Raw genomic sequence first — 14,053 nt, forward strand, 5'->3', positions numbered from 1 at the left:
TTTGAATTCATGCAAAACCGTTTTAACAACATATTTGAATCATATTAGTGTAAATATTTTTTTTCGTTCTTTAGGAGAGAAGGGGGTGGAGAAGGGGCAAGATCAGATTATTTTGAATAATAAACCACTGTAATCATCATGAAGCAATATTAGAAACTTATTCTAATTTTGAAACAATGTTTTTTCAGTTTTGTAATAGACATTTATCATTATTTTAATTTATAGCAATTAATTATCACTAATATGCTGTAGGGCAGTATTTCTCTTATTTGTTTACTTAAGACCTTTTTACACATTTTGAAATAAGGTTTTAGTTTTACTGCCTTTTTAAGGGATCTATGAATATGTATTTATATTAAACGATATTTAAATGCAGCTTTTCTGCGAAAGTGGAATTTGCATTATTTCCGCATAAAATTCTGGATGATATAAATATAGAATAGAGTAAAATTAACAGAGTAGCGCCAGATGGCGCTTTGGTAAGCGTGAAGAAACTTTCAACCTGTCCCGTTTCTCTCAAGAGACGTAACTTAAAAACAGAACTTGGATGAAACGCAGCGCAGACTGAAAGATTCATTTGTTGCTTCGGTTTGTTTCTTCTTGAAAGCAGACGATATGTGGAACAATGCTGTCTCTATCGTAATTATCATCGTTCCGAGTTATTACTGGGGAAGAAGTTTACTTTTTCTTCGAAAAGTTTGAAGTGTTTCTTGAAAGAATATTCGTTTACATGCATGGATTTAAAAAACATTTTCGTCTGCAGATAGTTTACAGGCAAGTGAAAGCAACGGCGTTTCATTATGTGAACGGAACGTAAAAAATTTTCGCAGCAAGTTAATAATTTTGTAGGTGACATTAGAGCTATATGTTTTTGTTATTGCCATTTTAGGCCTTCTAGTTTAAAACATAAGGGAAAAAAAAGGAATTTAAAACTTTTCTTCTCGGATTTTTAAAATTTATATTCCTACGAAACTAATTAACGAACAGTAAGAAGCTAGATGAATCTAATTGTAAAAAATGCTGACTTTAATATTTGAACCTCTTTTAAAGAAAAAACATTAAAAAAAATGAATAATTAAAGTTAATGAAACAAATATTAAGGAATTTATTAAAGATTACAAATATTGCTACTTGCTGTAAATTATGCACAGAAGCTCAGTGTTATTAAGTACATTAAAAAACAAAATAAAAGTTCCAAAGTTTAACATTTATTTCGATCTTTTGATTTATGATTAGTAAAAAATTGTTAATTTTTATGAAATTCGAATTTTTATTGCTATACTTTTAACATATGAAAGAGAATTCATTAGCTAATAATAGCCGAAATATAACATATTAACTACACTGGCGAAGAAATTTAGTTTGGCATTTTAAAAATCTGTAAATTAAAAATGCAAAATATCCGCAATCACTTCTAAATTTCTGATTAAAAACCTGACGAATTTTTTTAAAATTAAGCATAAAAGAATATTCGTTTCTGAAAAACTAAAAATTTCCTTTGTGTAAATAATACTTTATCAGAAATAAAAACTATTTTCAGTTAAACATACATTATTCTTCACTTCTAATGGAGTTTGTTACATTAGATTTGACTCTAGAGTAATTGTAAAATTTTCTTTTATTTCGTTTAAATATTAAATTTGCTATGAGATAAAATGCATTTTAAATGGTCAAAATAATAAAAAGTTTCTTTTACTTTTCTCGTGGTTGAGTTTTTACTGCAATTTTATATGAAATGAACAATTTTAAAACTTTGCCCTTTTTAGAAGTTATTTTTAAGTAATAGCTTAAAAAAACTTTGATTTCGCATTTTACTGAATTAAATATTTGTTGTTACAAATATAAAAAAAGGATAAAATACAAAAATAATGCACAATTAAAGAATTTAGAATTAGATTTATAACCCATTTAACTGAACGTTTTCTAAAGTACGCTGAACTGCATCTGTAAATATAGTAACTGAAGAGACTGTTTCTTTTATCAGAAATTCGAATGAAATGCTGTATCGCCTTAGACAAGATTTTGATTCAAGGAAACTTCCACTGCACTATCGCCTGCTTTTTCAATCCGGAAGAGATATGTTTATTCTACAATGCTGATGTTTTGGTTTATTACGATATTTTTACAAAGCACAATGGCAAAATGAAATAAATTCCGGAGGCATTATAACATCTAGGAAGGAAAAACTAAAAAGAGACGAAAAAAGAAACTAAAATTAGCGCACTCCTCTGAACAACTGAACCAAAGCATGGGTAACGGAGCGAGCTTTATCTTATGCCGTTCGGAGACGAAAAAGGACTCGGAGACTGATTCTTTTGAGATGGACCTGCGGGTCAGGGAATTAGAAGAACGAGCCAGTAATTTAGAAGCGCTTCTTAGAGAAGCTGAAGCTCAAGTGTCTGATCTAAAAAAAGAGTTACTGTCAAGGGACAAGAGGATAGATTCTCTCCTCAGAGAAGTTCACAAATTGAAGGTAAGAAATTTATTCTGTTTTAATCAAGACTGCCTATGATTTTGAAGAGAATCATTTAATGCAATTATATTTATGTAAGCATAATTTATATTAATAATTTTCTCTCTTTTAGCAAAACATAAGCGTTCATGTTTTATTCAAAAACGTTTAAAATTACATTTTTCCTTGTTTAGCGTATATTATGTTACATTATACTCCCACAGCAATAATTCTTGAAGTCATCTGATAATTTGCCTTTGTTTGTGAGAGCTGTTTCTGTCTGTTTCTTTGAAAATTTGCACCGTTAGTGCAATTAATAAACGATGTTTCTGAAGTCAGATATAACTAACTTTGATTAGCCAAAACTGAAGGGAGCATACACAATTTCGAGTAATCTACATTTGAGTTAATGAGATTTTCGGCTTATTGGGAATGATTTTGTGTAAGCATAGGTAAGAACCCAGGCACCCAGGATTTTGTGTAGCATAGGTAAGAATATATTTAACACAGCAAGGCAAGAATTGTGAAGTGTATCAATGATGAAAAGTGTTTTGATATATAAAAAATGCTAAAAGCAATTAAAGTAAAAATATTTTTGAGTCGTTTATTTTTATTACAGTTGACTATGTTTATGCAGAAATGACTTTGATGAAATGATTTTGTTCCAGGAATAAAACTGAAGTTAATTCGTAACCACTACAAATATTATAATTTCTAATTAATAAATTATATTATTATAATTTCACTATAATTAATATAATAATAATAATAATCTTTATAATTAATATAATAATAATAATCCTTATAATTAATATAATTTCCAACTCTCACTGCGAATAATTTCTAATTAATCATAATACTCATGTAATTTTGACTTGATAACATTTAATGATCGGATTTTTATTAAATCGCGATAGGTGGTATTAAAAATATATGTGCTGTAATATCAGTCAATGACATAAAATTGAAAATCAGCAACCATTAGTTTGTATGAGAAAAATTAAAGAATATATCCAGCCCTTATGTAAAAAAATAACGCATGCTCAGTGTAGTTATACTTTCCAGAGGCAAGAAAGAGAGAAGTCAGTGAAAGGCTCAAATTTGTGGTCGCAGTGATGTTAGGCGGCCAGAGAAGTTGCGAAAGCCGACGGAGACTGGGCCGAGCGGAGGAGTTATCTTTAAAGATTTTATCTTTATTTAAATCTGTCATATCTCTCTATTTTTATGTCAATCTACTTAAATGTCCGGATCGAAGTTTGTCAACTGCAGTTGCTAATGAGGAAGATCTGAAATACTACAGCATGCCTGACTGCTTAGATTCACTTTTTTTTTTCAGTCATTTTTGAGTCCCCACAGGTATTCAAAATATCCTTCAGAATTTTCTTAAATATATACTATAATCTTTCACAATTAAAGTCATATTTTTAGAAATCTTTGCACAAACGTTAAATGTTGTTTTCATTTTTTTTACTCCCTTGCAGAGGCGAAATTCCTTTTCAGACATTTCTCCATTAGCATAAACGTATATCGTCATCGATGTATATGTGAGAGAAAATAATAACTCAACTCAGTACTAAATAAAAAGAAATAAAATATAATCTTCATAAATAAAAACTTTTACTACACATCTGTTTCAAAATTGTCCTCAAATAATTCTTTTTCAAAGTACGCGTACAGGTACGTATTTACAAAAAACTCTTTCGCGTACAAACTCACAAAAAATACATCAAAAGTTAATACCAGTATGGAAAATAATGGATACTTTTTATACTTGAATTTTTGATCGAATTTTCATAATACGGAAGGAGCTTATATTTTTATTTAAAAAAGGAGAAGCGAAGTTATTTTTATGATGTCTCATTAGTTTGTATTTCGGCAAAGCTAAGCAAATAAAATTCATTATCTATAATAATACATACCTATTTAGTACCTGGTCAAAACGAAAACACGGATAATCCATGGTCCTTTATCCGGAAAACATGACCTTTTTGGATATTCTAAAATACAAAATATGCTGTAACTTAGAATAGGCTTTAATTAAAATAATAATTAAATAAATTTCGTTTGGAAGACTTGTTTCTTCATAATAACAGATTATATTGTTCTGTGTCTTCACATTAACAAAAATCAGTTTTCCCCAATCCATAAATTAAAACTTTATTTCAAGCCTTAGCGAGATTCACTGTAAGACAAAATACAATGCACTATGAGTTCCCGTCAAAAACTTACTTTTTCTATGGAGGACTGATCTTCGAATTGATTTCTTCATTAGTCTCATGTGTATTAAACGTTTGATTGAGAATTTCTGCCCCTCCCCAACCAAATAGCTTCCAAGTTCTGTAATGTATGATTCTGAAGCTTAATATTGCTTCTATCAAATACCCCTCCTGAAATAGTGACATTTCTTAAAACGTGCTAGTCAGCCTGAAGATGCATTAAGTGAATCCTTAGTGCTTTTTTTCATAAATTCATGGGATTACTTTTTCCAGGCCTAAAAATATCTTCTGATCTGACTTCGCTCAAACAAAAGAAAATAATAATAGAATAAGAGAAGCGAAACTGGCAAGATTGTAGAGACATTAGGTTTTTTTGAAGCAGGAGATGGGAAAAATATGCACTGCTCTCGCCGGGACTCGAACCGTGGACCTCTTGATACGCACCGTATGTGATACCTTTACACCACGAAGACATACTGGAAAGAGGGAGAAAATACCTTATAAGTTAAAAACCGGTTTTCTTTTGCCTCTAATTCCCTCTAAGTAATATTCTGATCAGAACATCATTGGCGAGCTGTAAATTGGTGTAAACATGAAACTTTGAGCAATACCACAAATAATAATTGCACATATAGTAATTATTTACAAATATGCTGTAGGAATTAAGACTGTAGTTACTTGCAATATACCCAATTTTGTTTCATCCAAAATCTTTTTACACGATTTTGTATTTAACATATAGTTTTTTTTTGGGGGGGGGGGGGACGTGTTTTTCCTTTAATACGATTTATTTTGATTTAACAGGGTCGAACAGCGCCTCTTTGAAAATTTATTTCTGAATTTAATTTTTTTAAGCATTTCTACCCGGAAGTGTTTTTTAATTTGCTTTTATAACAAGGATAACAGTTAATGGAAAAATTTTGTGAAGTAGTTTTGACTTTCGAAACACGCCCACTCCCCTACAGTATAAAAACTCGGCTCTTTATTCTGTATCTATATAAGTTTTTCTGTTTTATTCTACAAAATCAACAAAAGCGTTTCTTCTGTTTGTCAAAACCTTGCTTTAATTTAATATGTTACGCGCAAATTGGTGACGAACGGAAATAAATAACATATTATACAATCGTCTCTGTTGGGTCAATCGAAAAATCCATCCCGTTTTTGGAGATTTAAATTACGAGTAGATATGATGTCGTGCAAGACGCTGTGATGACTGTAATTTTCAGCCAGTGAAATTTTCAGACAAGTAACTTATGCTTGTAAAAGCAAATAATCTAAAAAATAAAGAAATGAACTGTTTAAAATGGCAAAAGATGGCATAAAATGGCATATCAGATATTGTTTACTCTCTGAGTTTTTGCAGCTTTGAATGCTAAAACGTTCGTCAAATATACGAGGAGGATGCTGTAACAACTTAGTATTGTTATTAAAATATTGTAATTTAAAATAAATAAACTTTAATGTATATGTAACGGCAATGTTTGTAGCCGAGCAGATGGTATAGTGGTTAGGGTCGCCTGACTGCGATACCAAAGTGCCCGGGTTTGAATCCCGGAGAAGGCATGGATGTAAAATTGTCGTCCCTTTATAGGAGGTAATGGTGGCCGCCTATTAGATGCCTCCACATGAAATTGGCGACCATTTCTGGCCTAGTAGTGGCCAATGCTGTTATAGGAAGTGCCACCATTTGAAAAAAAAAAAAAAAAAAAGCTGTTTGTAACGTAGGCTCGAGAGCCACTTATGTCTCTCGCACGAAGAATGTTTTCTCTTTTTTAAAAATGTTAGATGATCGTTTTCTCTTCTGGTTTGTATGTCGCTATTTTGAGTGTTAAATAAAAATATTTTTTTCTGTGTTCCATTAATGGAGTTTGCTTCATATTGCGAAAGAAGTATCACAGTCTTAATTATTTTGGAGGCACCGCACGAGATCGAATAACTGTGCGTATTCTTATTTTATTAGTTCATCACTGCGCGTAATATTACTGATACTAGTTTAGTATTTTCTGTTAATATTGAATTGTCTTATTTTATTACTGTATAGTAGAACAATTTTTGAGACAGATCGTTAATAATAATAACAATAGAATAAAAATTATTTTGTCTTTCGTTGCTATAGCAGTGTTGAGTTGTAGTAGGCGAGTCGCCACAGTACTAACCCCTCCAGTGCTAACGATACCTTACAAATACTTTGGTTTGATGCGAACTCGACGACCCGAGCGTTTTCTTGTCGTAGCATCTGATAAGTCGGATGTCGTGGTTTCTGTCGAAGGCTTGGAACAGCTTGCATTGAAGTCCGTTGGAGATAGATGGGGATCTTGAGACAGAATTTGCAATGGTGAAGACGCATTCGCTACAGTGGCTTCTGGTGTCCAGATAAATGCCGGCTTAAAGCGGTCGATACTAACGACGACTTTTTCGTTGACCAAAATTTTAAATGTTTTTCGTTTCGAGCTAGCAGTTGATGGGGCCCTGAAAATTGTGGTGCAAGAGAAGGCTTTAAATCATCCCATCTGACCCTCTTTTAACGATGATCGAAGACCTAGAAGTACAGTAGGTAACACATCAGTCCACTGTAACCCAGTGTGGCATCGAATTGATTGTTTTAAGGAGCGATGAAATCTCTCACAATTCCACCCGAACTTGGATGGTAGGGGCTGGTTCACACTTTGTAAGTGCCCAAATACTTAGTTAGTGACGTGAAGAGTTGGGACTCGAACTGACGCCCCTGGTCAGTAGAAATCTGCTCCGGAATTCCGAATCGAGAAATCCGAACGGTGTAAAATGCCTTTGCCACCGTACCAGCTGAAATATCTACCAAAGGAACGACTTCGGGGCAGCGACTAAATCAATCAATGCAAGTAAGAATATAGGAATATCCATTAGAAGGCGGCAATGGCCCGACCAAGTCGAGGTGCAAGTGATTGAAGCGAGATGAGGGCAAATTAAAATTTTTAAGTTGGCTGGTGGTGTGTCTGACAATTTTAGATCTTTGGCACTCCAAGCACGAACGTGTCCGGTTGGTTATGTCCTTTTGCATGCTAGGCCATACGAAACGTTGCTGTATCAATTTCCTCGAAGCCTTGATGCCAGGATGTGACAGACGATGTAACTGACTAAAAATGGCAAGCCGAAACCCGGAGGGAACATAAGATCGAAATCTTGAATCTTGAAGATCATAATAAAGTGATTTTCCAGGTGACAGCTGCATAGGCTGCAAGTTGAGATTGCTGGAAGCCTAATAATTCGCGATCATAATGGCTGTATTTGGTTTATGCTGGTGAGAGTTTTTTAGAAAAATATGAAAGTAGTCTCCATAATTCTTGATTTTTCTGTTGTAAAGCTGCTCCTGCACCTGTTGTTGATGCGCCAACGTAGAATGATAATGGTTTAGATGCTGAAGGATACTGTAAATTTGTTGCCGAAATTAAATCATTTTTTCATTTTTGCAACGCTTCGCGAGATTCTGTGGTCCAGGTTATAACACGTTTATAATTTTTCTTCCTTCCAAACAAAAAGGAATTTAGAGGTGCTTGTATGGTTACTGCATGATGTAAGAAACGTCGATAAAAATTGAGCATAGCAAGAAATCTTAAGTCCTTCACTGTAGATGGTTCGAGCATATCGCGGATAGCGGTGACTCTATCTGGAAGAGGTCGAACGCCATCAGCGGAAATTTCATGACCAAGAAAGGATACTCTTGGTTGGACAAAAACGCATTTTGAAGGATTAAGACTAACATCGTACCTTTGAAAACGTTCGAAAACTGTACTCAAATGGGATAGGTGTTCTTTCTCTGAAGAGGAGGCGGTTAAGACGTTATCAAAATAAGGTACACAAAAGTCGAGGCTGATTGACACCTGATTCATAAAGCGCTGGAACGTTTGAGTAGCATTGCATAAGCCGAAAGTCATGACCGGAAACTCAAATAAGTTATTACACGAAAAGGCGTAATAACCGCTGTTTTTGGAATATCAGCTGGTTAACGGGAACTTGGTGGTACTCCCGCTCAAGATCAAGTGTTGTAAAAATAGCTTTTCCCTCTAAAACTTGCATATAGTCTTGAATGTGCGAGACTGGGTAACGATTAGGAATTGTAGCTGCATTTAACCGGCGATAATCGCCACACAGGCGCCAGTTACCATTTCGTTTTCCGAACTAGATGGAGCGTACTGGCCCATAAACTTTTTGAAGGACGGCAAATTCCCTGTTCCATCATGTATTGAAATTCCACTTTAGCGGCTTTAAGCTTGTCCGGAGGTAAGCGTCTTGGTTTAGAGGCAATTGGAGGTCCGGTTGTTTCAATATAATGTAGTACATCGTGCTTGGGTTCAGAAATACCCATAACTGGGCGCGTGATTGTAGGGAATTCTCTGATAAGTTAATGCCATTGGGAGTTATCCGAAACCAGTTAAAGCTCAAATCTTGACTATTGCGAATTACACCCGGATACGTTAAGTTGGTTGCGGAATTTATCAAACGGCGATTCTTCAGATCGACAAGCAAAGAAAATTTTTGTAAAAAGTCAGCGCCAATAATAGGACTTGAAACAGTAGAAAATAAATGGCCATTGGAAGTTCCGGCGCAATCCTAAATCAACAGATATCAGGCGTTCACCAAAAGTTTGAATAGGAGTTCCATTTGCTGCATAACGTTGTAACTTGGTAAGGTGCTTTTGTTCGTGAAAATGTGGTGGAACGACAGAAACATCAGCCCCGGTGTCTACATGAAACCTTAAGACCGAATTCTTATCGATGACGAAAAGCCGTGCAAAATTCCGGCCGCTGTCGTTCACGACTTCGAGCGACGGTCCTTCTCGTTTCCCTGGTCGTTATAACGACGACCAGGTGGGCGGCATTTGTTTTTCTTGTTTCCAAATTTGTGGTGGTAAAAACAAATACCCGGAGGAGAGCTTTCATAACGTTTCCTCAGTGGGCTACGACGTGTATTTCGGCCACGTGATGTCGAGTGGTTGCGCGGAAAAGTTTCAGCTTGGATGGCTACTAACTGAGCAATCTGTTTGCACAAATCATCAATTTGAGCCTGTAACGCCACAATACCTGGACCATGAGTCTGCACTGCGTGTATTTGGGCTGGAATAACCAGCTCGTGAATTTTTTCAGAGATTTCGGAAAGATTTTTAAGTGGCTCGCTACTGGCCGCTAAAATGGTTTGCATGTTAGATGGAAGTTTATTCATACATAATGTTTTAAGAATGTTATCCATTAAGTTATCGGCGGCTAATTCTGACATTTTAGACAGCAACTGAGAAGGTCTCATATCACCCAACTGTAAATCGTGCCACAGCTGCTTGATTTTAACCTTCTCGGATTCTTCATAAACAGAAATGAATTATTTTTAAAGATTTGTATTTGTCCGTCGCCGGTGGATTCAGAATTATTTTACGAGCTGATTGCAGTACCTCCTGATTCTAACGCGCTGATCGCTGTATAAAATTGAGTTTCGTCGGCAGTAATGTGACTCAATTTAAACTGTGCATCCAATTGAATGAACCATAAAGATGGGTCTCGGCGACAAAAAGGCGGTGGCTTAACTTCCACTCGCTCCAATTGTGAAGCAGCATCGTTGCCAACCATTTTAGCTCAATAAAATATGAACAATGATAATATGTACAGAATATGCACAATAATGTATAGAAAAATAATAATATGTATAGAATATGCACAATAATGTATAGAAAAATAATAATATGTATAGAATATGCACAATAATGTATAGAAAAATAATAATATGTATAGAATATGCACAATAATGTATAGAAAAATAATCAATATGTATATAGTGACACAGTTTCTTGGTTCTTGAAATCAGAGAAATTGGCGGCTCAAATTCAACAGACGATACATATATCCACTAAAATTATGACAGAAATATGTTGACTCACCGGAATGCGGCACAACCCTTTAAATCACAGGTGAAATGTCTTACTCGCATCTCATCACACTGCATAACTTATTGTTGCTCAGAATTTTGACATACAAACTCCATATTCGTGCAACATTGAAGGTTGCTATTCGTTATAAATACGGGTCACCAATTATAGTAGAACAAGTTTTGAGACAGATCGTTAATAATAATGACAATAGAATAAAAATTAGTTTGTTTTTCGTTGCTATGGCAGCGTTGAGTTGTAGAAGGCGAGTCGCCACAACTGTATTGGATATTATTTTAATATTCATCTCAGTTGCCTAAATTAATTTAAGTATTTGATTTGAGCTATTTTGAGGAAGTATAAAGAACACAATTTTCGTTAATTTTAAACATAGAAACAATGTCTTACTTAGGAAGAGCTCGTAAGGCTGAACTGGGAGTTCATGTGACTGCAGATTTGAAAATAGTTTATTTAAAACAGAAAACTGTCGAAAGCAGAGATTATGATGAAGTATTCGTCAAAGGAGTCTTAGGTACAGTAATACAAGAACGAAAAGAGAGGGAGGAAAGAGAAGAACGTAGGAGGCAGGAAGAAGCAGAAGAGCGGACAAGGAAAGAACTGTATGAATTAGAGAGATTAAGACTTGAAGCAGAGACAAGGTCTCAAACTACCGGATAAGCCCGGCCGAAAACGGAGCTGCGTCACCTTATGCAGAAATTCGATGACAAGAAAGGAGATAGTCTATATTTGCTATTGTTTGAAAGGCAAACAGAATGGGCTCAAATTGATAAAAAAGAATTTGTATCTCATTTAATAGGACACGTGAAGAATTTATTGTTAAGACGGTTCAAGCTAAGCCCGGAAAAATTTATTCAGAAATTTATGGAACATCAAAAGTGTACCGAATCCACAGGGGTGGATTTCAACTATGAAATAAAAAAAATTATTGCAAAGAATAGGTGACTGATATAAGAGTTGAGACTTTTGATCAGTTGCTAGATTTGACGGTGACTGACTAACTTAAACGTCGAGTTCCTCCTGAAATTCGAGATTATTTTCTTGATGAGTGGGTAGAGATGATTTCATCTAAAAAGTTAGCTGAAAAACTTGATGCCTATGAAAACGTTCGCTGAAACTTTCAAAAAGGCCTGTAGTGGATCGGCCAAAAGAAAGATACAATGCACTAACTCAAAGTAAAGCGATTCAGATAATAAAAATAAAACTTAAAAAAAAAAAAAATGTCGTCAGGATTTAATTCTCAAAGCTGGTTCCATAGACCTAGAAGTCCACTTTTAGATGATAAATATGAAACACGGAAGACGCCACAATGTTATCAGTGGGGATCCTATCAACATTTAACACCCCAATGTCCAAAATTTAAGAATAGTACTGAATCTCCTGCTAAATCGTAACAGAATTAGTACAAAACCAGAGGATAAATTTCTATTACCTTATACTAGTATGGGTTCCGTAAATGGTCATAAAATTCCTATATTAAGGGATTCAGGTGCTAGTATTGATATAGTTTGTCGCAAATACATCACGCCGGAAATGCTAACAGGTGAAAATATGTGGGTGCAACAGCCATTAGATTTGAATCCAACCTGTTTACCATTGGCTGAGAACGAGCTAAATTGCGATCTTGGGCGAGTAATAACTAAGGCTGCCATTATTAGAAATGAACTTGACAAAGGAAAGTATTTATTAAGATATCGGACTTTTGTACTGTTGAATAAACAAAGAAAGGAACCTGATAGTCGTCCTCACCAGGTTAATGCCGTCTCTACTAGAGCTCAAAAGAAAAGGGAAATAGCGGAAGAGAAGATCTTGGAAGCGATGAAGGAAGAAAATAAAGCATCCACAGATACCTTTGAAGAAGGATTTAAATTACCGAAATTAAATTCGGAAGATGAAGCCCTCACTAAATTAGTAAACAATGACTCAAAAGACGTTGCACAACTTATAGCTACTGATAAGGAACTGTCTAAAATCATCCAAGAAGTTAAAGAAGGTACATGCAAAAATAAAAACTTTAGTCTGACAAGAAAAGAGCTATATTAGTTAAAAAAAAGACAGATAAAATGGGCTTTGAAAGACAGCTTGTAGTTATATGTAAAACTTAAGCCGTCAATTATAAAGTTGTGCCACGAAGAAACTTCTGGTCATTTGGGTGTCAAAAAGACAGATTGGCTAGGCATTTTTATTGGACGAAGTGTTACAAAGAAACCGAAGATTTTGTAAAACCCTGTGATGCTTGTCAGCGCACTGGGAAGGGAAATGATAAAAAGAAGGCTCCAGTGATGTTAGTACCAGTCATTTCCGAAATATTCACTAAAATAAATGTCGGTGCTGTTGGTTCGATACCTATTTCAAGGACTGGAAAAAATATATTATTACAGTTATGTGTATACCGTCCAAATATCAAGATGCTGTTGCGGTGACAAACATTTTTTCGCCATCTGTGATTGATATTTTCTTACAGATTTTCAGGCGTATCGGCTTCCCAAAAGTGATCCAAGCAGATCAGGGGACCTCTTTTGTCAGCTTTGACAGAGGAATTTTTCTACCGTTTCTGCATTAAACATGTAAGAAGCTTTGTGTATCGTCCGAAGAGTAATCCCGTTGAACGATTCCATAGAACTCTAAAAAGAGTTTTAAGAGTAGTATGTATAGGAGCGACTTCTGATTGGGAGAACTATCTACCATCAGTTCTTTTGGCCCTCAGAACAGTCACACAGGAAAGCACTGGTTTTACACCAGCAGAACTAGTTCATGGCAAAAACCTACGAACGGCAGTCACTTTACTTTATGACCAGTTACCAAAACCGACTGAGCGCCGCCTGAGATAACCACTGACCTAACTTTGTTGTAAAAGTCTTACAGTGTTAGTAGTCATCCTGGCAGAAGGGAAAATTTCCTCCGTGTAAGAATATACATATAAATATTACATGGGCATACAAGGCCTGTGAGTAAGCCTAGATATGTTGATTACAATCATTGTCTTGTACAAGTTACATATGACAGATACATAAAATCATGACAGCTATGTGTACATTTAGACATTATATGAATTCATATTTACAATACTTTTACTGAGATAATCAAAATTAAACTTGTAATTCATTTACACATTGACTGGATTTTCAATATCATTTAAACTGCTTTACAATATTATTTTTATCAAGTACATATAAACTGGATAGTAATATGCTTACATTACAATAGTTTTGCTCTTACAGTCCTGTTATTATTCTACGGGGTGAGCTATTTTCCTAGTGTTGATGTTCAGTTGTTGTAGTATTTTGAATTGCTATTAAAATTATGCTGCGAAGATACAATTCTCAAGAGAGGGGGAGAATTTCTTAGAATCTTGCTGAGCAAAGCCTGATTACCTCCTCTATTTTAGTTTTCGTCTGCTTGTTGCCGCGGGTATTCTCTGCCCATTGCGGCCAGTATTCACTGCTTGGCATTTTTAAATGCAGTTTATTGGTTTGT

The 14,053-nt window shown here is 34.9% G+C and overlaps 1 protein-coding gene across 5 annotated transcripts in view; it reads left to right on the plus strand.

The window, feature by feature from the left end:
* Positions 1-535: 535 nt before the first annotated feature.
* The window catches only part of LOC118201394 (cGMP-dependent protein kinase, isozyme 1-like), a 259,174-nt gene continuing 245,656 nt past the window's right edge, over positions 536-14,053 (plus strand). For 2 of the 5 annotated variants that reach the window (XM_085821964.1, XM_085821968.1), the window contains exon 1: positions 536-2,473. In XM_085821964.1, the coding sequence (XP_085678090.1) occupies positions 2,249-2,473 (225 nt within the window). In that variant the 5' untranslated portion in view covers positions 536-2,248. The remainder of the gene's footprint in view (positions 2,474-14,053) is intronic. The other 3 variants (XM_085821965.1, XM_085821966.1, XM_085821967.1) reach the window with 3 other exon arrangements.

The sequence above is a fragment of the Stegodyphus dumicola genome, chromosome 8, assembly GCF_044657685.1.
Source record: "Stegodyphus dumicola isolate Sdum_Otavi_A_Nest chromosome 8, ASM4465768v1".
Lineage (NCBI taxonomy): Eukaryota > Metazoa > Arthropoda > Arachnida > Araneae > Eresidae > Stegodyphus > Stegodyphus dumicola.